At 44.2% G+C, this 25,938-nt stretch overlaps 1 protein-coding gene across 22 annotated transcripts in view; it reads right to left on the bottom strand.

Moving 5' to 3' along the window:
• baz2ba (bromodomain adjacent to zinc finger domain, 2Ba) overlaps window positions 1-25,938 on the bottom strand; it is a 367,748-nt gene that overhangs the window by 13,124 nt on the left and 328,686 nt on the right. For 18 of the 22 annotated variants that reach the window (XR_015078191.1, XM_085986365.1, XM_085986359.1 and 15 more), the window contains 6 exons: window positions 19,815-20,079; window positions 12,325-12,480; window positions 11,959-12,122; window positions 9,034-9,341; window positions 8,510-8,645; window positions 7,784-7,930 (listed from right to left, as the gene is read on the bottom strand). Coding sequence is in view for 21 of the 22 variants with exons in the window: in XM_085986365.1 (XP_085842491.1) it covers window positions 7,784-7,930; window positions 8,510-8,645; window positions 9,034-9,341; window positions 11,959-12,122; window positions 12,325-12,480; window positions 19,815-20,079 (1,176 nt within the window). In the remaining variant the exon portion in view is untranslated. The remainder of the gene's footprint in view (window positions 1-7,783; window positions 7,931-8,509; window positions 8,646-9,033; window positions 9,342-11,958; window positions 12,123-12,324; window positions 12,481-19,814; window positions 20,080-25,938) is intronic. The other 4 variants (XM_085986373.1, XM_085986377.1, XM_085986376.1 and 1 more) reach the window with 1 other exon arrangement.

The raw sequence follows: 25,938 nt of genomic DNA on the forward strand, positions 1-25,938 counted from the left end.
TCTTGTGGGAAAATCTAGAACTAGGGGTCACTGTTTAAAATTAAGGGTCGCCCATTTAAGACAGAGATGAGGAGAAATTTTTTCTCAGAGGGTCGTGAGTCTTTGGAACTCTCTTCCTCAGAGGGCAGTGGAAGCAGAGTCTTTGAATATTTTTAAGGCAGAGGTAGATAGATTCTTGGTAAGCAAGGGGGTGAAAAGTTATCAGGGGTAAGCAGGAATGTGGAGTAACCGGATCAGCCATGATCTTATTGAATGGCGGAGCAGGCTCGAAGGGCCGAGTGGCCTACTCCTGCTCCTAATTCGTATGATCGTATGTTCTGCTGATCCCCTCTCCACAATCTTGCTCGTGCCTTTCTCCTTTCAGATACTTATGAAAAGCAATCTGGCCAGACAGTGGTGGAAAAGCAACAGGTGGAAATGGAAGAAGACAGTGATGGACTGTCACTCGATTTCACACTCGCAGCCACTAGCTCAGATACTGACTGCACGTAATTTAGAGGATAGCATAGAAGTGGGATCTGCACATGGTGAGACACCAGGCAGGAGGCAAGGATAGCAAACCGGTCGGTGCCAGCTTGCCTGAGGGCAAAGTTGCACACAAGTTCTGCTGCAGAGGACTCAGTTGAGCACTTAGATGGGGCAGGCTACAGAAAAAGGCTGATGGGTATGCATAATGAAATGCTTGGTGCATTGGGAAGCCTGTCAGAAAGCCTGCGTGCAATGTCAAGGAGCCTGGAGGAGTCCAGCACCAACTTGGCACAGGGCTTTGCACAGAACTTGGAGCCCATTCTTTCCAGCATGGAAGTGGTGGGCAACTCCATTAGCACATTTGCGGACACAACCAGGATGCAGCATCTGATGGCCGATGTCTCAGCTTCCATTGCAGCACAAGCAGAAGCAACGTCAGAGTGATGCAGCTCAAACTGCTGTCATGCAAGGTCTTCTTGCTGCTATGCATACTCATACTGCTGCCGTCATGCGCTGGATTCCAATGTTCAAAGGGGCTTGCAGAGTGTCACAGCAGTCCAGCAATCTGTCCTCCAACAGATTACTAGAATTGCTGAGGCGCCGCCCCAGTGGGGTGGCAGTGGCTCCAAGAGAGATTAGTTTACGTTTGTATGCAATATGGCATGATTTGATTTATAAATTTGGTTTGGAATGTTTATTTTGTGTCGACTTTTAGTTTTGCATTGTGGCCAAGCAAATGCTGAGATGGTCAGTGACAGAGGGAGGGTAAGGTGTCAGACGGTTCGTGAATGGGGAATTGGGGTTACGTTTACTGGTATTGCACTCAGATGAGTTCTGGCATTGACCGGCATGATTCGCTGCCTATGGTCGCACACCAGCTGGACGTTGAGGGAGTGGAATCCCTTTCGGTTGCGGTACATCTCCGAGTTGACACGTGGCACCCGCAAATCAACGTGCGTGCAGTCAATGGCACCCTGCAGCATGGAGAAGCCTGCAATCCTAGCAAAGCCACGTGCTTGCTTCACCTGCTGCTCTCTGGCAAGAATGAAATGTAGTCAGCTCTCTTTGAAGACAGAGCCTCAGTGACCTCGCTTCCGCAACAGTGGGCGGAAAACTGCGAGATGTTGCAAATATCTCCAGCTCCAGCCTGCAAGGTGCCTAATGCATAAAAGTTCATCACCACGGTCACCTTCACAGCCACTGGCAATGCGGTCCTTGCCCTGCTCTGAGGTTGCAGTTGTTGCTGCAGCAAGTGGCAGATTTCAGTGAGGATGTCCTTACTGAAGCGCAGATGTCTCACGCATTGTTCCTCGCTGAGGTTCAGGTAAGAGAATAGCTCCCTAAACAACCTGGGCGGATATGGCCTCCTGCTGAGAGCCCTGCTCCCTCTTCCAGCAGCTTGTCCTGCTCTGCATGCCCTCTGTTCATTCTCCAAGTCACGTCGTATTCCAAGGGGAATGTCTACTAGTGCACCCATGTCTGTCAGCAAGTGGTTTGTGCAGAAGCCTTGATGTCAGGAAAAAGTTCTTCAGCACCTGCCACGCCACTCCCTGTAGACTTTTGCAACTTTAAACAACTATAGAAAGGGCCAAATACTTGTAGAATTGTAGCAACAGCCAGTAGAAATCAACCAGCAACTAACCTGTAAGTTGATGATCCCTTTAAATAGCGCTAGGGGAGGTCCTTCCTGCTGCTGAACGCATGTTCAGCTGTGCAAGGTTAAGAGAGTGCGTTAGCTGGAGCGTTGAGCTTCCAAATGGCAGCGCTGGTCTCAAATCAGTATTGCACGCTGGTTGACGTCATGATCTGTCAACTCTGCATACTTCCAGCAGACACTCCCTGGGTGCGTGCACTAACACTCTCACCAATATGGCTTCTGGCGCGACGCACATCAGAAGTGTGTGTGTGCACGCACCGCGGACACCATTTTGGACCTCCAAGGGCACTTGTAGTGACCAAAATAAGGGTACCACAGATCCGAATTTTGCGCCCATTCTCTCATGAATATAATGGTGATCCTCATGGTCTTAATAACTGAATTATAATTTTAGACTTTAAAACATAGATATATTGGAGCTTTCACCAAGAAACCAGGTATATTTGATGAAAAATAAGAAAAAATATGGTGATCTCAGAACCATCATCATTATTTGCATTAAATATCCTATGAAAACCAGTACAACAGATTTCTATGTACATTTTCATCTGCTTTGTACTACGATTCCTACATCTATATTTTTGTTAAGCGGATGACTGATTTACTGTAATTTATACACTTGACAAGAACACAGAAGCTATTTTATAGTGCAAAACTATTTGAAAATATCGTTTACAGCTTAGGACTTCTTAAAGAGCTTAGGTTATGAAAGTCACATCAGCAAGATGCTAAAAGATAAATTAACTTTTTTATAACTGTAAGAACTAGTCAAGGACAGTTAAAAATACACACTAAAAGAAAACAATTCCATTATTACAAAGGTAGCATAACGATGTGGTTAAAATAGTTTTTCCCCCAACATCCACCCTTCTGCCACCGGTGTACTGTGGCTGCATGTGTTCCAGCTACAGGAGAAAACGAGGAACTACAGACCAGTTAGCCTGATATCAGTAGTAGGGAAAATGCTAGAATTTATTATTAAGGGCATGGTAACAGGGCACTTAGAAAGTAATAATAGGATTGGGCAGAGTCAACACGGATTTCTGAAAGGGAAATCGTGTTTGACAAATCTGTTAAGAGTTTTTTGAGGTTGTAACTAGCAGAATAGATAAAGGGGAACCAGTGGATGTGGTGTATTTGGATTTTCAGAAGGCATTCGATAAGGTGCCACACCAGAGGTTATTAAACAAAATTAGGGCTTGGGGGTAATATACTAGCATGGATTGAAGATTGGTTAATGGACAGAAGAGAGAGAATAGGAATAAACAGGTCATTTTCAGGTTGGCAGGCTGTAACTAGTGGGGTACCACAAGGATCAGTGCTTGGGCCTCAGCTATTTACAATCTATATCAATGATTTGGATGAGGGGACCAAATGTATTTATCCAAGTTTGCTGATGATACAAAGCTGGGTGGGAATGCAAGTTGTGAGGAGGATGCAAAGAGGCTGCAAGGGGATATAGACATGCTAAGCGAGTAGGCAAGAACCTGGCAAATGGAATATAATGTGCAGAAATGTTACCCACTTTGGTAGGAAAAATAGAAAACAGAGTATTTTTTAAATGTTGAGAGATTGGGAAATGTTGGTGTTCAGAGGGACCTGGGTGTCCTGGTACACAAATCGCTGAAAGTGAATATGCAGGTACAGCAAGCAATTAGGAAAGCAAATGGTATGTTGGCCTTTATTACAAAAGGATTTGAGTATAAGAGTAAAAACGTCTTACTGCAATTATATAGGGTCTTGGTGAGACCACACCTGGCGTATTATGTACAGTTTTGGTCTCCTTACCTAAGGAAGGATATACTTGCCATAGAGGGAGTGCAACAAACGTTCACCAGACTGATTCCTGGGATGGGGGGATTGTCCTATGTGGAGTGGCTGAGTAGACTAGGCCTATATTCTCTAGAGTTTAGAAGAATGAGAGGTGATCTCATTGAAACATACAAAATTCTTACAGGACTTGACAAGGTAGATGCAAGGAGGATGTTTCCCCTGGCCGGGGAGCCTAGAACCAGGGGTCACAGTCTCAGAATAAAGGGGTCAGCCATTTAGGACTGAGATGAGGAGAAATTTCTTCACTGAGGGTGGTGAATCTTTGGAATTCTCTACCCCAGAGGGCTGTGGATGCTCAGTCGTTGAGTATATTCAAGGCAGGGATCGATAGATTTTTGGATATTAAGGGAATCAAGGGATATGGGGATAGTGCAGGAAAGTGGAGTTGAGGTAGATGATCAGCCATGATCTCATTGAATGGCGGAGCAAGCTCGAAGGGCCAAATGGCCTGCTCCTGCTCCTATTTCTTATGTTTTTATGTTCTAGGATGCACTGCAGCAACTCACCAAGGCTTCCTCGGCAGCACCTCCCAAACCCCGACCTTTATTGCCACTGCGTCAATATCCTGGAACTCCTTACCTAACAGCATTGTGGGAGCACCTTCACCACACGCACTGCAGTGGTTCAAGAAGCCAGGTCACCACCATCTTTTCAAGGACACTAGGGATGAGTAATAAATGCCAGCCTTGCCAGCAGCACCCACATCCCGATAATGACATTTCAAAAATGCAGGTTATTTAATTATTCTCACTAAGATTTCAGTAAACTGCAATGGTGGACAAGTAACACTCTCATACAACATCCACATGAACTGTGAACAACACACAGTAGTACAATTATAGATTCTGTCCAAAGTTTCACTATGTCTGGAGATAGCAATTTAAATTTTAAAAATACTAGGGTTGGGATGGTGGTTACAGGACTGTCCCTGGTGGCAGTCATGGTAGAGTAGTTTGAAGTCATGAATCAAGAGCACGACACAAGAAGTATATTGAGACATACTGCCTTAAGCACAATGACACAATGGGCCAGATTTTGCTGGAGCGGGGCATCTCGTAGCATGTCCCATTAGTTAGACTTTTTCATGCACATTTAGGGTTTAATACAATTTTCCCACAAAGCTGCTGGAAGTGCGAGTTGATAACGGCACAGCAAGGGCAACAGGGATCTTGGTGAGCAATAGGACAAACAGTGAGTTTGATCGAGGTGTACAAGATTATGACGGGTTTGGAGAGGCTAGATGGGGAAAGGCTGTTCCCACTAGTTGATGGTACAAGGACTGGGAATACAGATTTAAGGTTTTGGGCAAGAGATACAGGGGGGATGTGAGGAATATCTTTGTTACGCAGCGAGTGGTGAGGACCTCGCTGCCCGACGGAAGTGGTGGAAGCGGAGACACTCAATGTTTTCAAGGGGAGACTGGATAGGCACTTGAGGGAAATAAACTTGCAGGGTTGCGGGGGAATGGGACTGACTGGATTGCTCTGCAGAGAGCCGGCATGGTCTTGATGGGCCGAATGGCCTCCTTCTGTGCCGTTATGACCCTATGTATCTCCTTAACCAATGAGATTTAAGGTTTGAGAAATAAACAGAGGAAGAACTGAAAAGGAAGGTGAATTAGAGTGGGTTAATTCAATGTCACATCAGGTACATAAAGAGAGGGAACGAAAGACTGGATTAAGAGAGAGAGAAAAAATACAGAAAGGAAAATAATTTATTTTTATTTTTTTTTATTTTTTTAAATGTGACATTTTTTAAATCTCCTAAAACAATTCACAACCTGAAGGAATGAGACTACACACTTATAATTGTTCACTTTCCAGGTAAGAGAGGTTGATTAACAGTCATTAACAATTATCATGTCATTAAAAGGGTACTTATGCTGTTAATTACTAGGCTTAACTTTCTGTGGTACGTTTAATGGACAATTAATGTGTAAATGCAGCAGCTTCATGAAAATCATGGAGGTTTAAGCACGAGATGCCGTTTCACAAAGCTAACAGCGGCGTGGCCCAAATCGGCCAGAAACTTGTGGCGATTTGCAATTCACGGGGTAGCTCTTTCTCGCTACAAATTGCTGGCCGATTTGCACATTAATAATGGTGTTTTTCAGCAAAATCTAGCCTAATAAGTATGTCCAGTGTCAATGCTCATCTTTTGCATGAAGGCACGCTCTACATACCATCACCCTTCTGCAATATGATCTATTGAATGTTCACTTCCTACTGAATTTGTGCTCCAAGTTAGCAATTTATTGGTTTTGAGTTAGATATTAATTTAACTATTGTATAATCCCTTTTTGTAAACTATATAGACAAAATAATAATAAGAAAGGCCTCCTCATTCAGTCCTCTAGCATCACATGACCACCAGAAGCATAATCATAAGGTTAGCAAAAAAAAACACTGAGTACCTATTCAGGACTACAGTATGCACTAAGTGGACGATCATACAGTTTTGCCCAAGCTCTCTCAAGTAATACACACACCGTGATTGTTCCAAGCTAGCTAAGTCACTTTACCCATGATGTGAGTATTCTTGTTTTGAAACAGTCCAACTAATTTTGTTAACCAACGTATTTGGGAAGCAGGCAGATTAATTTTAGATTAGCTAAACTGAAGATAATCCAGTGAAATGTTGTACATCACTTCAAATAACTGCTTTGCAGATCTTCTAATGTTTATAGAACAGCACAAGTGAATTCCCTTCTCCAATTGTGTTTTAGTTTTAAATTTATGTTGTGTTTCAAAATACAGCTAAAGTTAATAGAAATATAAGCACAAGAAGTCTGTCAAGTCTGAAATGAAGCCTTCCTTTATTTGGTGGAAAGAACTTATTAGAAAGATTACATGACACTGAAAGGCAACTAGAAGAATGACTTTGGACCTCAAACTACTGAAGACTTGTGGTCAATTATGTTTTCAAACTCCCAGCTGCCAGGGTCTCAGTTTGCTATTCCCATTGTAATGGAAAATCAGATTACTGATCTTACTCCTTCTCTTCACACTAATCAAAGTCAGTATGTAAATGCACACAAAATTATTAATGCAAAGGTTCAGGTTTTGTTGAAAATTTCCAGTGATTGAATGGTGCAGTCCATTCAAATATATTGCATGGATAAGAAAGATGACGAGTCTGAGGATTAATGTCAAATTAGAACTATGCTTTTCTGATATGAGAACACTGATTCCATCAAAAAAGGAAGGAACTGAAGAGAAGTAGGGATTGGAAGTAAAGCGAGAAAAAAATCTTGATGCACAGTACAAAAGCTAGTGAAAAATGAACAAACCAATTATTTCTATTACTTTCATTCCATTTATTGATTTCATTATTTTCCATCATCTGTTCTTCCAAACTTGCTTTACCACTGTTGCCAATAGTGAAAGTTTTGTAGTCACCAGCACTCGCCCAAGCGTTTTGTAGCTTAAAAAATGCTTTCTTCAGACTTGGTGCAAATTTGGAAGCACAGAAGGTTGGTAGTAAAATCAACATATGAAAAGTAGATAATATAAAATATAAATAAAAAATATATAAATTAAACCAATAGCTAAATATTGCACATATGGTTTTAAAAAGTAAAACACAATATGGCCATGCCAGCTACTAACATTTCCATCCTAACAGTACAGATTTGAAAGTTCAGTGTAGCGTAATATAGCACCCTCAATGCTAGCCAACACATTCACAATCCACCTCATAAAGCTAAGTTACACCATAACATTTGCAAGCACTATTTTAACAGTTGACAAATGTCACAGCCATTATAAAATATTATACAAACATCTATTATGAAGTGCATAGATTTGGACTTCCAGATTATATTACCTTAGCGATGCAGGCAGGACAAAACCAGTCACCATCTGGAATTGTAGTAATCTTGGGTCTGTGGCAGTAAGTATGGCATCCCTTGTCACAACCGTCACAAAGTAGAAGCAATTCTTCGTTATCTCCTTTTCGACATATCTGGCAGTACTGATAAAAATTACAGAAAAAAGATTTGATTAAACTTGATCAAGAAACCATGTGACTATAGTAGCACGCTACTGGAATAGTCCAGTATTGAGTAGACAACTCAGCCGTTACCGTATAGCATTTTGCTAAATAAGAAAAACACAACATATCTATGAATATCAACCAGTGTCATAACATTAAAAAATTCTTCACCAGTGGCCTGGTCTGTGTAACTGCTGGGACTCCTATCTGTTCTGTCCATTTGGAATACCAGACACAGGAATCATTTACATTGTTTTCTCCTGAATGAGTAAGTTTTCCTAGCCATTTTATTACATGGGGCATTTTGAAGGAGGGGATGTAAGGGAGGAAATGTAAGGGAGGAGAAGCTTGCTAGATCAGTTCCACTCAACAGAGCTACACCTGCGAGCTGATCAATGTGGCACTGACTGCCGAGAAGTCTGTTCTAAATTGTCTCATCCTACTGTCTGAAGGAAGCATGTTGCATGTGTTTATAGTTGTATGTAATGGGAGAAATTAAGAAAATATAATTACATAAATTAAATGGGCATGCTAATAGAAAGAAAAAGCAGTACTCACAACTTTCATGATCGATTTCTCCCATGCTATTGCCTTCTCTAATTGTTGCAGGCACATTGCTACCTGAGCAGCATTGTGAGCTTGAGACAAGGCTTTACGCCACATTTTCAATCCAGGGGCAATGTCTTCGTCACTTCTGTTGAAAGCAAAAAGAAACTAATGGTTAAAAAATCATTAATGCAGTTTAGATTATAGTGTCAAGTACATAAATATCACAAAGCCAACCAGTTTTTAAACAGCAGTGTGCACAGCCAGTAAAAGAGTTGATATAATGTTTAGGCATTTGAACTCCCCTATAGCATTGTGGCAACATGCCTTAAAGCTAATATAGGACCAATATGACGTAGGACATTCCTGCAGACAAAAACATCCACAGTAAAAGAAGTCTCTACAAAGCACCATGCAGATAAGGATGATCCACATGGATCACACACACACAAGAAACAAGGGGGAAACAGGCAAGAAAAAAGGCTCCAATTAGCAGAAAAGCACAATAATTTTCCAAGTTAATCTCGATAACCTACCCATCACCATCACCAGTATTGGATGGTGCAGGAGCAGGAACTGTAACTGTGCCCACATTATCCAGTTTGATCTGAATGGTGGTACTTAAGGGGCTCTTCAGATACCTTCTCTCTATGTTCTTCTCCAAATCAGCCAGCCTCGTTACAGCTATATCTAGAGGGTTGCCATCTCGCCGTTCTATATTTCTGTTATTTTCCTCGTCCTCTTCCCCAGTGTGTTCTCCATCAGTCTGTTCCGTTTCAAAAGGTTTGTGTTCAAAGTAGACCAGATCATCTCTGTCTGAAGCAGGCTCTGGACAAATCCAGCCCTGTATAAGAAAAAAAAAAGTTAGTTTCATGTTTCTTCAAATACATTTTTCCTTTTGAATTTTCTCTCCTGAATGCAATCATATAGGGAGGTATAATTTTACAGGTGCTGGCAGCCCTCAGGTACAGTCATGTGAAAGCCTGGAAAATTAGTGTAGGTAGCTTATATAACGATGATGAGGAAGGGAAGAAGGAGGATCATCAATCCTTTCCTTCCTCTGAAATCACATGCGTACATCTTCCAGCTGTCGTATAATAGGGTCGACCGAATCATCAATGGATTGTCCAGAGATCTCCCCCCCACCTTTACCTGCCCGTCCCCAAACACACAGGAACCTCATACACCAGTGCAGCTCTCGAGCAGTCCAATATACAAAGTGGACAGAAATAACTCTCAGCCATGGATAGCCCTTGCTAATTTTTCCCTTTCTTAGGTTAAAATGCTGTTGCTTACTACTGTCCTGGCTGAGATAAGATAGCTCTGCATAGACCAGAGATCACTGAGCTGTCAGGAATGACTATTCTTAAAATTAAGCAAACATACACTTCACACAGCTAGGATCTATCACTGCTAATCTTCCACACAGCCTCATTTATGGAGTTATTTATCATATTATATAGTCATCTGTTATAAATATACAGCAGTCTGTTACTACATGCACTATTAAGCCTCCTGAATTTGCTAATTCTCGTCCTGCCACCTTCAAAGATTTATGTACATGAACCCCCCAGGTCTCCCTGTTCCTGCACTGCCTTTAAAATGGGCCATTCAACCCATCGTGCCTGTGCCAGCTCTTTGAAAGAGCCAGCCAATTAATCCCATTCCCTAGCTCTTTCCCCATAGCCATGAAATTTTTTAGCTTAAGATAGTTGGGCCTAGGACAGTGCACTGAGGAACTCCTGCAGCGATGTGCAAGAGCGGAGATAACTGGCCTCCAACAACTAAAACCATAGTGGTAGTTAGTGAAGTGCCATTTGATAACACTGTTGACGACTCCTTCCATCACTTTGCTGATGATTGATTGGGTAGTAATTGGCTAGGTTGAATTTGTCCTCCATTTTATGAACAGGATATACTTGGCAATGTTGGGTAGATGCTGGTGTTGTAGCTGTACTGTAATAGCTTAGCTAGAGGTGCAGCTAGTTCTGGAGTACAGGTCTTCAGCACTTTGATGTTATGAGGAGTGAATCAAATTGGCTGAAGATTGGCATTTGTGATTGTGGGGACCTCAGAAGGCCAAGAAGGATCATCCACTCAGTCCTTCTGACTGAAGATGGTTGTGAATACTTTAATCTTGTCTTTTGCACTCACGTGCTAGGCTCCATCATCATTGTGGATGGGTATGTTCGTGGAGCCTACTCCTGTAAGGTGCTTAATTTTCCACCACCATTCACAACTAGATGTGGCAGAGTTGCAGAGCTTTGACCTGATCCATTGGTTGTGGGATCACTTAGCTCTATATATAGCATGCTGTTTTCCCTGTTTAGTGTGCACACGGTGCTGTGTTGTAGCTTCACCAGGTAAGACTGGTGCTGCTCCTGGCATGCACTTCTACACTCCTCAATGAACCAGGGTTGGTCACCTAGCTTAATGGCAACAGAGGAGTAGGGGATATTCCAGGCCATGAGGCTATGGTAGTATACAATTCTGCTGCTGCTGATGGCCCACAGTACCTCATGGATACCCGGGTTTGAGCTGCCAGATCTGTTATTAATCTATCCCACTTAGTACATTGGTAGAGCCACACAACACGATGGAGAGTGTCCTCAGTGTGAAGGTGGGACTTGGTCTCCACAAGGACTGTGCAGTGGTCACTGCTACCAATGTTGTCATGGACAGATGCATCTGTGATAGGTAGTTTACTGAGGACAAAGTCAAATGGGTTATTCCCTCATGTTGACTCTCTCAACGCAAGCCCAGTCTGGCAGCTATGTCCTTCAGGACTTGGCTAGCTCGGTCGGAGAAGCCACCCATAGTGATGGACCTTGACTAATCTGTGGGACAGCTCTCCCAACTTTGGCACCAGTAATGAGGACTTTGCAAGGTCAACTGTGTTGGGTGTGCCTTTGTTGCTGTTCTGATTCGATGCCTAGGTCACAGCCGAGTGGTCCGTCTGGTTTTATTCTTTCTTTACTTTCTAGCAATTTAATACAACAGAGTGGCTTGCTAAGCCACTTCAGAGGGCAGGTAAGAGTGAACCACGTTGGTGTGGGACTGGAGTCATATAGAGGCCAGATTGGGTAAGTTTCCTTCCCTAAAGGACATCAGTAAGCCAGGTGACTTTTTACGACTTTCCAACAGCTACATCGTCACTTTTACTGATTTCCAAATATTTTCAAATTTTTGAAACCGAATTAAATTTTCCAAACTGCTATTGTGGGACTTTAACTCAGGTTCCCAGGATTGTTAGTCTAGTTCTCTGGGTTACTAGTCCAGTAACATAACCACTACACTACCGTATTTGGCTTTAATTATAAATATCATCCTATTCACCATTAATTTTAACCATTATTTCCTGGGTTCCTAAATTTATGTATTATGTGATACCGTTTTGCTTTCATCAGTTTATGCAGACTTTACCATTTTTCACAATATGCATGCCTGAAATAGTCCCCTACCTTGATCTGCAGACTTGCTGATGCCACCTTCCTTTCCAGTTCTTCAACTTGCTGAAGAATGGCTACATCAATTTCAAATGCTTGATCTTCAATTGACCAGTTATGCACAGCTTCATCAGTAACCTGGTTTTCTTCATCATCTTCACTTACTTCAAATATTGCGACTAAGTGAGAAATAATTTTGAATTGCTTAAAATCCTTCTGTTGCTATTCCGTCTCCTACTATAAATTTAGCATGCTGCAAAGTATGCATTCCAGGAAGTATAACATTTAATGAAGACAATGAATTCGATAAAGTCAAACAAGAATTCTATTTATACAAGTAAACTGTTCAAATGCATACAAAACCGTGTTTTAACTACATACCATCTTTACTTTTGATGCAGGCCTGACTGATGTAATCCATGTGCTTTTGAAGTTGTTTCTGCAAAGCCTTTTCTCTTATTCCCCTGAGATGAAGTACTTTAAACAGAGTCTTCAGCTCCTCTGGATCAATGATTCTCCACCAGCCTTGTTGCATTCCTTATGAAGAGAAAAAAAATACACAGACTAAAATATATAAATAATTTTTAAAACAGTGTCCCTAAAATCCCACTTGATTTCACTAAAAGTTTCCTTGACATACCCTCTCCCACTATGAGGATTCCAGCAATTTGACTGCCTGATTGGCAACCAATCAGGATAGCTCAGCAGCTCAGATATTATTTTAACACAGGTGGTTTTAACATAGGACGTAGCTGGAGGCAAATGTAATAAAGATAGTTGCACTACAAGGTGGCAGGCACTTACAAAATGAATTTAAAAATCACTAGCTACAGTTTTTATTATAATCCGAGGCAGAAAATACACTAGATGAACCTATTTGCTGTCGAAGGATAGAGGAAATGGTGCCAAGTAAACCCACAACCAATAACAAAATTATCAGAAACAAGAGGAAAATTACTTCAGGGAAAACAACACATATGGTCAGAGTACAATAATGGACTCCATCTGGAGGGATTAAAGATAGTGACCTAGAAATTCCATTGCACATCACACCAGAAAATGGGCACACAAGGAGCGGGTCACGCATTGCATCCGCCCGTTAGTGTTGTCCCAAGCAGCATGTAATATTCATGCTGCGAGTTTATTATAAGGAGTCAGGCGTGCAGCCAACACTATTAATTGGCTGCATGCCTGTTTGGGGGCGGGGGCAGAAATCAAGTGTCTTTGACGCCATTTAAAGTTAGCCAGCACCTCAAAGGGGAGGTGCAATCTGGCTGAAGATAGGAAGGTATTCTTCTGAATAGTTTGGCTGCTAGACTTGCAGATCGTGTCCCTTAGGTTCTTGAATGCTGCTTCAGAACTCCTGGTCCAGGCGGTGGGCGGGAGGAGGGAGGTCCTCTTCCCCCCCAGAGGGCAAAGAGCCCTCCAGGCAACAACTCCACTGCCAGTGGGAAGAAATCACAGAGGAGGTCAATGCCAGGAGCTTAGCTCTCAGAACATGGCTGCAATGCCAAAAGAAGTTCAAAACCTCACCAGAGTTGTCAATTAAGAATACTCACTTTCTGCTCACACTTCCAACCTCATTACTCACAATAGTCCCTTCCCCATCACTCTCCGATAATCACTGCATCACACTTCATTATACCTCCTTCTCCTCAGACTCATTGCCTTTGTAACCCTCACAACTTACACACTGCATACCAAACTATTCGACCATGACAGGCAATTCTTTAAATACCTCACAAGACTATTACTAACATACTCCTGTCTTTTTTTAAAGGAAAGGCTGCCCACCAGCGGAGGAAGCCAGGCCCACCTGCACATCCTGTCCCCCACTGAAGAAAGCAAGCTGGTCATTACAGGCAGGGGCAGAGTCATGGCCGTGGCAACTGGCAATGCTGGAGGAGACGTCACACAGGATTTCTTCACACCTTATTCTCCTTTTCCCTTCTTACTGCTATTTCACCCTATACACTACATGACAAACTGCAAGTGCTTTCACCAGCTACATCTCTCTCTGTTCTCCCTTCACACTAAAAGCTCCCTCTCTTTCATTTCAGATGCTGAATATGTGGAGATACCTCTGCTACTTCAGAAAGGAGGCCAGCTTTGTGGATGATGCAGCATTACTCAACTTCACCCTTGACAGCACCAGTTCAGATACTAGCACCACACATACTTTAGAATCTAGGCGAGAGGACGGGTCCTCACGTGGTGAATCTGCAAACACAAGTGTTCAGGGGGATATGACGACACAGGTGCCAGGTCTCCAGAGGGCGAGATCACATACTAACTCTGCTGCAGAGCACTCAGATGCCGATTTTGAGGGCCCAGACTAGCAAAAAGGTTAATGGGCATATATCGGGAAATGCTGGGTGCACTGGGCAGCCTGCCAACAAGCTTGCGCACAATGCCGCAGAGCATGGAGACCATTCTGTCCAACATGAACCAAGTGGTCAGCTCTATTAACATGACAGTGGTGTCTACCGTCATGGAGCCTCTCCTGAAAGCTCTCTCCGCTGTCATGGAAGCTCAGATGGCTGCCATCTTGGCTTTGGGTGCCACAGTTGATAAGGGGCTTCCATAGAGTCATATCACTCCTGCACTCTGTTCTCACGTAGGGAAATACTTCATAGGAGCACTTAGATAGGTAAACAAGCACACAAGAGAGGAACTAAGGGCTTGCACAGGGTGATTTGTAATTATTTCTGTTAACTGTTAGATACAGGTGGAATTGAGTTGTTTGATAAATTTGTTTTTTGATCACAATTTGGTAGTGTTGTTTATATTTGTAGTGAAGTGAGGACAAGACATAAAGGCTGGACTAAAGGAAGGCAATCAGATGGCGCTAGGCAAGGATGGTGGTAGGTAAGGATGGTGGGACTTTTGATGTATTGGGGATGCGAAGGATGGTTTTGGTGAAGCGATCTTCAGTGAGCTGCTCGGAGAGCTCCAGCAGCTTGGGGCACTGGTGATCGATGCCTCTCCTGCTCGTCATGCTACTTCTTCTGCTGCACTTGTTGCTGCCCAGGTGGTGGCAAGGGCTGGTTCCTAATGATGACAAAGCTATGGAGCATGCAGCAGATGACTGCACTGCAAAGTACCTCCCAAATGGTTCAGGCAACGGAAGCATTGCTTGAGCACGCCAGTTGTTTATTTGATGATGTTTCTGGTGATGGCATGACTTTAGTGGTACGGAAGCTTTGCAACAGTGTCTAGGTTCCAGACAGGAGTCAGGAGCCATGTCTTGAGGGGATAGCCCTTGTAGCCCAGTAGCCAGCCTGTAACCCAACGGCCTGGCTGGAATAAAGGCAACCCGGAGGACTGATGCTTGATGAATGAGTCATGAGTGTCAGCAGGAAATCGGACACAGGCCTGCATGATGTGCTGCCTGTGGTCGCAAACTAGCTAGATGTTGAGGGAGTGGAATCCCTTTTGATTGACAAAAATGCCAGGCTGGTGATGACGAGCACGCAAGGCAATGAGAGTGCAGTCTATGGCATCTAGCACCTTAGAGAAGCCTGCGATGTGGGTGAAGCCTGGTGCTCCCTCACCCTGCTTTGCTCTGTCCATGGAGAAAGTAATGGCCCGTATTTTCTGATCGGAGGTTTCCTGCGTGCAGAGGCCTCTGATCTGGAGAAAATCTACACCCTTACCCGAGGGCTCCAGAGGCCCGGCCATTTCTGCTCCTGGGCCTCTCCACGATGAAATGCGCAGGGCCCAGGTATCCCACGTGTCCCTGGGATCATGTGGGCCATGGGGAACCAATGAAAGAAGGGAATCTCCCTTCATACTTTTGACAGCTTAGACCTGTCAAAAGTATGAATGGAGATCACTCCAAAAACACATCAAAATATTAAATAAATGTTTTAAAAATCACGTTTTTAAAATTAGTTAAAATTACATTATGAAAAAAAAAATTAAAGTTTTTTACAGGGCTAAAAATAAACTTACCTTTTTTAAAAGCATTTTTAAATTATAAATGAGTGAAAACATTTAAAAAAAATTTTTTAAACTCTTATGCTGGTAAAAGCAGGCCTTATGCCTGCTTTTACCAGGCGTAAGATTTTTAAGGGATTTCAGCGGGCGGAGGTTCTGCAGAAAGCGGAACTCTCCACCCGCAGAGGCCCTTCTCCAGGGCAGGCGTCCGAGATCGGAAATGCCGATTTTCAGCGCATGCGCTTCGCATGCCTAAACCGGCACTTGCGAGGTCTCTATGGGTGTCCTCGTACACACCCATAGGGATCGGAAAATACGGGCCAATGTAACTGTTCCGCCTGGTGTGACCTCCCTGATACAGTGGTAGACTGCAAACTGCTATCACTTGCTGCAGTCTGAAAGGAGCCCATGGCATAAAAGTTAAGGGCAACGATGAATCTTGACAGCCATAGGCAGTGCTGCCCATGTCCTGGTGCTAAGCTCAAGCTGTGGCTGCAGCGGTTGGCATAGCTCATGACAGCCTCCTTGGTGAGGTAAAGGCACGCATCATACATCGCATCTCCGAAAAGTGCATGCAGGAGATTTGATAGGTTAGATACGGAGAAACTATTTCCTTTGGTAGGGGAATCAAGAACAAGAGGACATAATCTTAAAATTAGAACCAGGCCATTCAGGAGTAAAATCAGGTAGCACTTTTTCACACAAATGGTAGTAGAAATTTGGAACTCTCTCCCCCAAAAGGCTGTGGATGCTAGGACAATTAGAGCTTTCAAGACTGAGAAAGATTGATTTTTGTTAGGTAAGGGTATCAAGGGATATGGAGCAAAGGAAATGATCACAAGGTGCAGATCAGCCAATTGAATGGTGGAGCAGATCCGAGGGGCTGAAATGGTCTACTTCTGTTATTAATGTTCCTATTAGTCCTAAGTTTGCCTTTTACATTCGAAATGAGTACTGCCAGAACCCACACACTCTCAGTCTTCCTAGGCTGTAGACAGCAATCTCATCGAAAGTTGCCAGATCCCAGTGCTTACAACCCTCTCCTTACCCAGTCTTTCTCGTAGGTGCAACTGGCCCTCCCACCATCACTCCTGGCCTATCATCACCCCACCTCATCGTTCAACTGTCCCTGTTGCACTACTTCTCACACAGCTTCTACCTATACAATATTCTATATTACCTCCCATTTTCTTGCGTGTACCCTGTTTTTTTTTTTTTAATGTGTGCGTGTCCCAGAGAAAAAGAGAGGGAGAATAGACTTGCAGACAAACAGAAATAATGAAAAAAGAGTGATACATACATCATAATAATGAGTTAAGTTTGTGACAGCTAGAGAGAGGGAAAGCATGAAAGCCAAAGACAGAGAGAGTGACACAATAAGAATTAGAGATCGAGATGGATGTTTTGTCCATTTGCAATACCACAGAAGAGCAACCAAATTACAGTTCACTTACATAATGCAATGCTTGGGTCACTAGAAAATTGACTCACCATGAACGACGCCAAAGAAAATCCACTGTCTAGCGTGCACCCAACACATTTGCAAAATACGTAAGCCAGTTGCAAAGTATGTGTCAATTGCACCAATTACCTCAAATATCACTTGTAAAATAGCGAGAAATCACAACTAAACGATCTTAAAAATTTAGCCGGTCTGATCCTGCTGGCCTCTCCTGAACTAAAAACCCACTCTCTGCCCAATGGAAGGAACTGGGGATTTGCAAGCACTTTCCAGTCATAGGGGGCTAAATTGGATAGCCTCAAAAACGGGCGCAGGGATCACGATGTGCGATTAACCCGCATCCGTTGATTGCAATGCAGGCAGCATGCCAACTTCGTGCTGCCTGCTCAATTGAATGATCTCTGCATCCAGGCAGCGCTAATCGAGCTGTTCATTGGCTGGACGCATCAGCAGTGCATCAATATCGTGAGTGGCTAGCACCAGTTAAAGCTCGCCTGCACCTCTTAAAGGGGAGGTGCAGTGTTGCTGGAGCAGGTGCTGGAAGTCACTCAGGAACTGAATCTGACCTGGGAAACAGTGATGAATAGCACAACATGGGAGAGAGCAGGGTCCAAAGTTTTCAGATGCTGCAGTGGTGGCCTTGGTAGAGGAGGTGGAAAGAAGGAGAGATGTCCTGTATCTGCAGGGGCCAGGAGGCCCTCCAGACATGCTCAGAAGGCAGTGGAGCAGATAGCCGTGGAGGTCAATGCCAGGAGTCAAGTCCCGATGCAGTGCCGCAAGAAGTTCAATGACCTCACACGAGTGGTCAAGGTCAGTGAATGCATCTTCAAATGCCATATCCCACTTACTGCACCACTAGACTCAGCCATTGCTCAATGGATCACAACCCCATCACTCACCTACCAACAATCTCTTCATGACTCATACCTAACATTCATAGCTTCACCTCACCCTCACGCACTTAGCACTGCTGCAACCCTCACTCCTACATCTCACAGCTTGCACACACTGCCAGCTATTCAACCATGATAGCCACATCACCCAAACAGATTGCACGACACTCACTGACACACTTCCCTGCCTCTTACAGGACGAGGTGGTGCACAACCGAAGGCAGGAGGAGCTAACCAGTGGGGGTACAGGCATGCCTGCATATCCTAACCCCCATGGCGGAGACGGTGCTTGCCATTATCGGAATGGCCATTGCTGAGGCCTAGGCCAGCAATGGGGCTGAAACCATCGAAGATGACGGTATCCTCATACTTAATCCTCATCACTTTCCCCTCATCCCACAATCTCTTCGGATATACAAACTGCAGATGGTATAAGCACTTCTTACTTGCCACCACAACCTTACCCGTGTGCCTTTCTCCTTTCAGATACCCAATAAGTGCAACCTGGCCTGACAGTGGTGAAAGAGCAAGAAGACAGTGAAGACACACCGTCATTCGATTTCACACTCGCAGCCACCAGCTCCGATACTGACATTGCGCGTAATTTATAGCATAGCAGAGGCAGGATCTGCACGTTGTGGGACATCAGGCATGAGTGGCTTGCAGCCAAAATAGGGGGAGCAAGGATAGTTCAGGTGCCAGCTCGCTGCAGGGCGAGGTCATTTTGGTACACAAACGGGCGCTACAGATCCCAATTTAGCGCCCTTAGCCTCTAATTGACCTCACGATGTGCCTGGACCACCTCAACAGGAAGTAGCTGAATAGTGGCCTTCAAGGGAGGCGCCAATTAGACACTGCTCCAGCTAAACATTAGTCCAGATTACCCATCAGCATTGCCACATTAGATCTGCTAGTATAATTTGAATTTAAGTGCTCAGACTTATGGAAATGTAAATTAATAATGCGATTCGATAGCAGAATTTACCTGCATGACTTTAGATTCGAACATGATCCAAATCAGACGATTTTATAGGTAGAAAGATATATCTTTTTACTTCATGAACACTTTTTTAAACATTTTTTATTGTATGATGCTTTTCCCCAGAGCCATTTCACAGATTACTGCTTGCATTTTCAGGCATTCAAACCCATACCTTTCCAAACAACCCATTTGTTTTATTTTAGTTTGAACTCTATAAACTTTGTCTATATAGTGTACAATTTCTTTTCTTTCTCAGAATAAAGAAGCCTTTTATAGCACTCATTATTTCCAAGTCATCATAATACGGTCTCTAATAAGTTCATCCTCTAAACAGCGCTATTGCATTTTAAAATCAGCATTTTTAAGACTTTGAAATCTAAAACTAAAGACACAAATTTGCTACTTTACTGACATCATAATCTACAAACTCAATAACGGGGATCAGAAATACAGTGGATGATGATGGGGAATATGTTGTTTGAGTAGGCTAAAATGATTTTCGCTATAGTTTATGGCTGCAACTTCTATCATAATCTTGGAATCACTGTTCCATGTTTGCATATAGCACAACTTCTGTCAGAGTTTTTTCACTTACCTTCTGCAATGGGTCTTGGACTAGGATAATCCACTGGTTTTGCTACTTCAACTATAGAAGAAGGTGCACTGTTTTGCAGTTTTTCGTTTTGTGGTGCTGGTGATTCAGTTGTAGGAATGCTAGGTAACAGGAAAGGATTAGCATTTCCTTCTGTTAATCCAAAGCCTACGCCAAGGCCAGGTGAGGAAAAGGCAATACTTGGATTGAGTACTCCAGTTGGCCATCCACAGAATGGCAGTCCTATTAGAGGTAACCCTGGTTTCATCTGCAAAAAAGTATTAAAATGATTTTACGTGCATTTGTCACAAACGAAGACTGTATTGGAAAATTTAGCAGGGAATCCAAGCTTGCAAATTCATTAGAATATATAGAGGGAAAATATTTACTATCTTGGTACAACTACCACGCAGGAAATCTTACCTTATAGCTCATGTTGGAAAAGCATCTTGGATGCTTCATTAGAAACTGGTTAATATAATGCGCAATTGATCACTACATATCCTTATGAAAAGCTGATAAGCTTGCAGTACAAGGGTATTGCAGTGCCCAGCACATGGAATAGTATTGGAGAGAAAATGGATGGCTCAATATTGCTACGTGCATCCCAAAGGCAAGCTGAAGACTGTCACTGAGCAACAGGAGGTGCCCTGACCTCGTCAGACAAATGAGGGAAAAGAGAGTGATTTTATAAGAACTGCAGTAAGTATATTCTTATAAAACAACAACTGTAAAAGGTTATGCTAATAATAGGGTTGAGCAAGTTCTTCATCTTTAACACAAAGAGATTCTCTGCAAGAAAATGAACTATACTAACTTGCTGGATTATCATACATGGGCAATCAACATTTCAAACTGACATTCAATGTACTGGGGTACCAGTTCCCAGGTCAATGTTCTCTGACAAAAACCAGCATGAGAAAGGTTCTTCACCCTTCAGTACTGCTCCAATTATTAATGGAACTGATTCCTGCCACAGCATACTGTAGGTGGAAATTCTTTGGAGAACAGGAGTTCACACCCACATTATGCAGCACAGAGAATCACTTGCAGGAAGACTTAGTAGGAAAATGGAGATGGTATGGTATGGGGGCGGGGAAATATATAGTAATGATGAAGGGCAGAGGGAAGTGGACATCAAAGTGCTTTAGGACAAAAGAGGGGAGAAGCAGAGAGTAGTGCTTTGGTGTGGGGAAGGAAGAAAGTTTCATCATTAACTCAGGGAAAGAGGCAGAAAGAGTGCCGGTATGAACTGAAGGAAGGTTTGTGGAAGAGTACAAACTTGTAATTGAGTCTATGAGTGCCTAATTGAAGTGAGGGGGAGAAGAAATAAAGTATTAGCTTCAACCAGGATGGGGTGGAAGAGGAGCGCCAGGTTGAATTGAAGGGGGAAGAGGGTGAAGAGTGCCAGTATTAACTGGAAGAGTTGGAGGAGCAGAAAATGTCCCTGTAAAAGGGCAAGAAGTTGGGTGGTGCAGTGTCTCTGTATACTAGGTACAGAGGGAACACAGTGCCTCCGAATGGCGGTAGGAGAAGAATGATGGTAGTGGTAACTTTTGGGGAAATAATTGAAATATTTTTAATAAAAATAAAAGTATGAATATAAAAATTGAAATTTTCTAGGTAAGTGTACCCCCTAGAAATGTACCAAATAATTTTGTGCCTTCAACATTTGGATTTCCCTCTTCAGGTGTTCATGTACTAACGTTTATTCCTCCAATACAAGTGAAAGCATGTTCGGTAAACCTAAAGTTTAAGTTACAAAGGCCATGTAACTACAGGTACCTATTTTCATGGGTCATAGGCTTATAATCATAATAAGACCAGAATGTGTTCTTCCTATTCTTTGAAGTACACAAATAAGGTATTTTCCACATCTCACATGGGAAATTCCTTCAGATGCTGTACTTTTAAGATCTTGCCCCAAGTTGTCAAGTGACCTTCCCACCCCACTGTATATTTGTAGCCTCTTTGAGCCTGACATTCACTAGATAGACAAAATGTCCTGTCATGTATACATATATTAGAAATTTGTGTGTGTGTTATGTATACGTTACTAAATACACTTTGTCCTGGACACAAAAAGGTTTGAGCTACATCTGGAAGAAGTTGAAGACGCTGCGTTAAATTTTAAAATTTACCAAATTAGAAAAGCCAATTAAAGACGTCTCAATTTTAAAATTCTTGTTTTCAAATCCCTCCATGGTCTCACCCCTCCCCATCTCTAACTGTAACTTCCTTCAGCCCTACAACCCTCCGAGATCTCCACGCTCCTCTAATTCTGGCCTCTTGCGCATCCCCGATTTTAATCACTCCGCCATCGACGGCCATGCCTTTAGCTGCCAAGGCCCCAAGTCCTGGAATTCCCTCCCTAAACCTCTCTGCCTCTCTCCTCTTTTAAGACGGTCCTTAAAACTTACCTCTTTGACCAAGCTTATGGTCATCTGTCCTAATGTCTCCTTATGTGGCTCATTGTCAAATTCTGTTTGATAACGCTTCTGTGAAACGCTTTGGGACATTTTACTACATTAAAAGGCGCTATATAAATGCAAGTTATTGTTGTTGTTGGCCAGGGTTTGCATAGGTCTTCACGATTGGTGCTCAATGAAAAATATCTTGCCAGTAGGAAGAGATAGAGCCCAGCAGCATTCTACTGTCAAGGTGGGTCTGGCCAAGTGACCTTTAGACTCGCAATCAAACAGGTAGAAAATCAATTTATCAGAATTATGGGAGGAAAGTATATACAGTATTTAGTTATGTGAAAGCTACTTTCTAAGAATTATCTCTGTTCAAACTGCTAAATCATTTCAGCGTGTTGGTTTTACAAGTTTGTAAACCGTACTTCATAAAACAGAGGCTAAGGGCTGTAGCCCCGCTGTAGCACGGCGGCCGGCAGCTCCTCGTCGGGAGGCTCCGAGGTCGAACCGGTAGGAGGGAATGCGGCCAGCGTACCGAGGTCGGAAAAATCAGGCCCTGGAAGGTCGGACACCGCGGGAGGCTCGGAGGTCAGACCGGGTGGAAGAGGAGCCAGGGAGAATCAGTCCCCGGGACATCGGTACCACGGCAGCTGAAGATTGTCGGGGAGGAGTGCGGGAAAAGGCGGAGCGAGGCGAGAGCAGACCCTATTGTGATGGCACCGATGAAGATGGCTGCCGTCCTTGCGAGCTCCGTGCGTACCAGGCAGCTAAGTGTCCTTTGCTGATTGGTGCGCTCGGCTCGTTAAGAAAAAAGCATTTCACTGACTGGGTTACACTTGTTGTATTTGGTTATGTGACAAATAAAATTGAAATTGAAATTGATTTTAATTCAGGGGTGGCCTGGGGTCGTGTAATCCGCATTTCATGTTATCCACCCGAATCTAAATCGATGTGGGAGATTGATGCGATTTTAACTTAATTAGCCAATTGAGTTCCAATGTGTGGGAACCCACGGCAAATGAGTTTTTCCAGTCTGAAAGTCGCCTCTGATGACATCATCATTGTTGCTGCATTTAAGGTCTGCAATAAGCCTTGCTTCTTCTGCAGACTGCCAACCTTTTGGCCTTTCATGCTACAGGGACCTGGAGGAAGAATGGCCAGCGAGAGACCTAGGTCTGCCCCCCAGGTTTGATGACGTTGCCTTGCAGGCTTTAGTTGAGGGAGCAAGAGCTCATAAAGAGGTGCTCTTCCCTTCTTCAGGGAGGAAGAAGCCTCCCCAGCAGACCAAGGCTGTGTGGATCCAGGTGGCAGAGGAGGTCAACTCATTATCAGTAACCCGCAGAACCTGGATTCAATGCAGGAAGCGATTTCATGACTTTCTGCATACTGGAAAAGTGAGTATGAATTTCCCATCACCCTCAATCTGATCCCCATTGCCTTTCCTCACCAGCACTCAGCTTTAGCAATCTCTTCCTCCACATCCCACTTACCCATTCCCTCTCTCTCTATGGTCACATTCACCTAACTATTCGACAATGCAGCCCTCACACTCTCTATCAGTGTGATGCTATGAAAACAACTGACAACACACAGGGAGGGCCCTTGGTCTTGCCACCTCATTCCATCTTTGTCTCCTTCTAAATATCTATGCTATGGAATCTCTACACTCACTCCTTCATTCTCACTCAACCTCCACTTGTCTCCCTCATTGCAGGAAAAGAGAGCTCACAATAAGCGAGAAAGAGCGAGGACAGGAGGAGGGCCACCCTCAGTAGCCCACCTCACCCCCTGGGCGGAGGCGGACCTGGAAATCGTAGGAGTGGAGGAAGATGCGCAAGTGGGGGACGGACAGAGGGGTGCATCACAGCAAGCTGGTGACAGAATAGTTTTCCATCTCTCTAATTGACATTGCATGAGTCGCTGATAATGATTCTGAAGCTCTAACAGATGGGCTAATTATCATCTGCAATGTGCATGTAACCTTGGCATCACATCTCTGACTCTTTCCTTTACTCCCCCACAGGACCATCGCAAGCACCCGTCCCCACTCGCCAGGACGAAGAGCCTGTACATCAAGACTCTTCAGAGGAAGCTGCAACCTCTGAAGGCGCAGCGTCAGCAGAATTAAGCGCACCCAGCACCAGCGCAGACACTCACACCTCGGTGGGACCTTCGCAAGATAGAGTAGTGTTGTCACCTGGTGTATCACAGCTTACAAGTGAGCATCAGCAGATGGTGGAGACAGAGGCAGCAGTGGAGAGTCCTAGTCGGAGGGCGCAGGACTCTGCCAGCTCGGCTCAGCTGCATGTCGACCCTCTGCCTCTGGGTCCATCCATAAGATCAGCGGTGCTGGAACTCCAGGAATAGATGCAGGAGTCTCTGGCAGGTTTTGTCTCCAGGGTGGCTGCGAGTGTGGAGCGAATGAAGGAGTCCATAGCAAACATGAGCAGAGCCTTTGTGGAGTCATTGGCGCATGAACGCATCACCATGGAAAGGATGGCAACCTCCATGGAGGTGATGTCGCCAGAGTGCAGAAAACATGGTGAGTGTTCAGAATAGAATGACATCTCTGGGGGAGCGATGGTCATCTATTGAACAGAGAAACCAGACCTTCATGGAAGTCCTTCTGAGTAGGACTGCCAGTGCAGATACAGATCCCCATGGCCCCCCTGATGTGCAGCAAGGTGCTCTCAAGCCACTTGCAAGCGCTGAGGGGGACCTGACCCATGAGAGGGAAGTTGGTGCCAGACATCAAGGAAGTGGGGGCTCCTCTCCAAGCGCTCACACTTCCATGCCACTGCAGAGCCCTTGGTCAGAGCCCCACCAGAGTCCACACCCATCTGCGATCGGCGTCTCAACCCCTGCACAGCCGCAGGAGCAGCAGACTGTTGCCGAGCCCTCACAGGTTCGCAACCCCAGAGGACGCCCGCCAAAGGTGTCGAGACAGGAGCAGCAGGAAAGTGAGCAAGGGGCCTCCACATCTGCTGAAGCCACAGGAGAAGCACCACGTAGGAGCACGCGTAAGAGAAAGATACTGCACAAATAGTCACAAGGGTGGTCACTTGGGTGAAATTTGATGCTTTCTGTGAAAAAGCCATCAGATGAATAATGTAAATAAAAAATCTGATGGTTACTGCTGTAGTTGTAGCGTGTGTCATTTCACGAATGGGACTTTCACATTGAGGGCTTAGGATTACTTGCAACTGTCAGTATGGTGGTCAAATTGCTAGGAAACCGCTGGTCCTTGGCCATTGTCGATGCTCAGGTAAGAAGCTGCAAGGCAAAAGTGCTTGATTGGCTAGGCTAAGCAAATCTAGCCAAGATGAGTGCGTTCCTTGCATCCCGGGCAGCAATGTTCTCGCGTACTGCTGCCGCTGGTTGATGGGCCTCTGCAAGATGTTCATTTTCGCCCTCCTCCTCCTGGAGGAGGAGGAGGAGGAGGAGGATATGTGACGAGCCACTTGGTCCTCAGGAATCTGCAAGCCACGATGCTGTGCCATGTTGTGAAGTGCACAGCAAACCACGACGATTCTGGAGACCCTGGCTGCTGAGTACTGCAGGGCTCCACCTGATCTATCCAGGCATCTGAAGCGCATCTTCAGCAAACCGATGGTTTGCTTGATTATGGCTCTGGTGGACATGTGGCTGGAGTTGTAGCTCTCCTCAGCTTCGTTGGATGGTCTCCTCAACGGTGTCATTAGCCACGTCTT

Source organism: Somniosus microcephalus, chromosome 4 (genome assembly GCF_052327205.1).
Source record: "Somniosus microcephalus isolate GS21.2 chromosome 4, FLI_Smic_1.0, whole genome shotgun sequence".
Classification (NCBI taxonomy): Eukaryota; Metazoa; Chordata; class Chondrichthyes; order Squaliformes; family Somniosidae; genus Somniosus; species Somniosus microcephalus.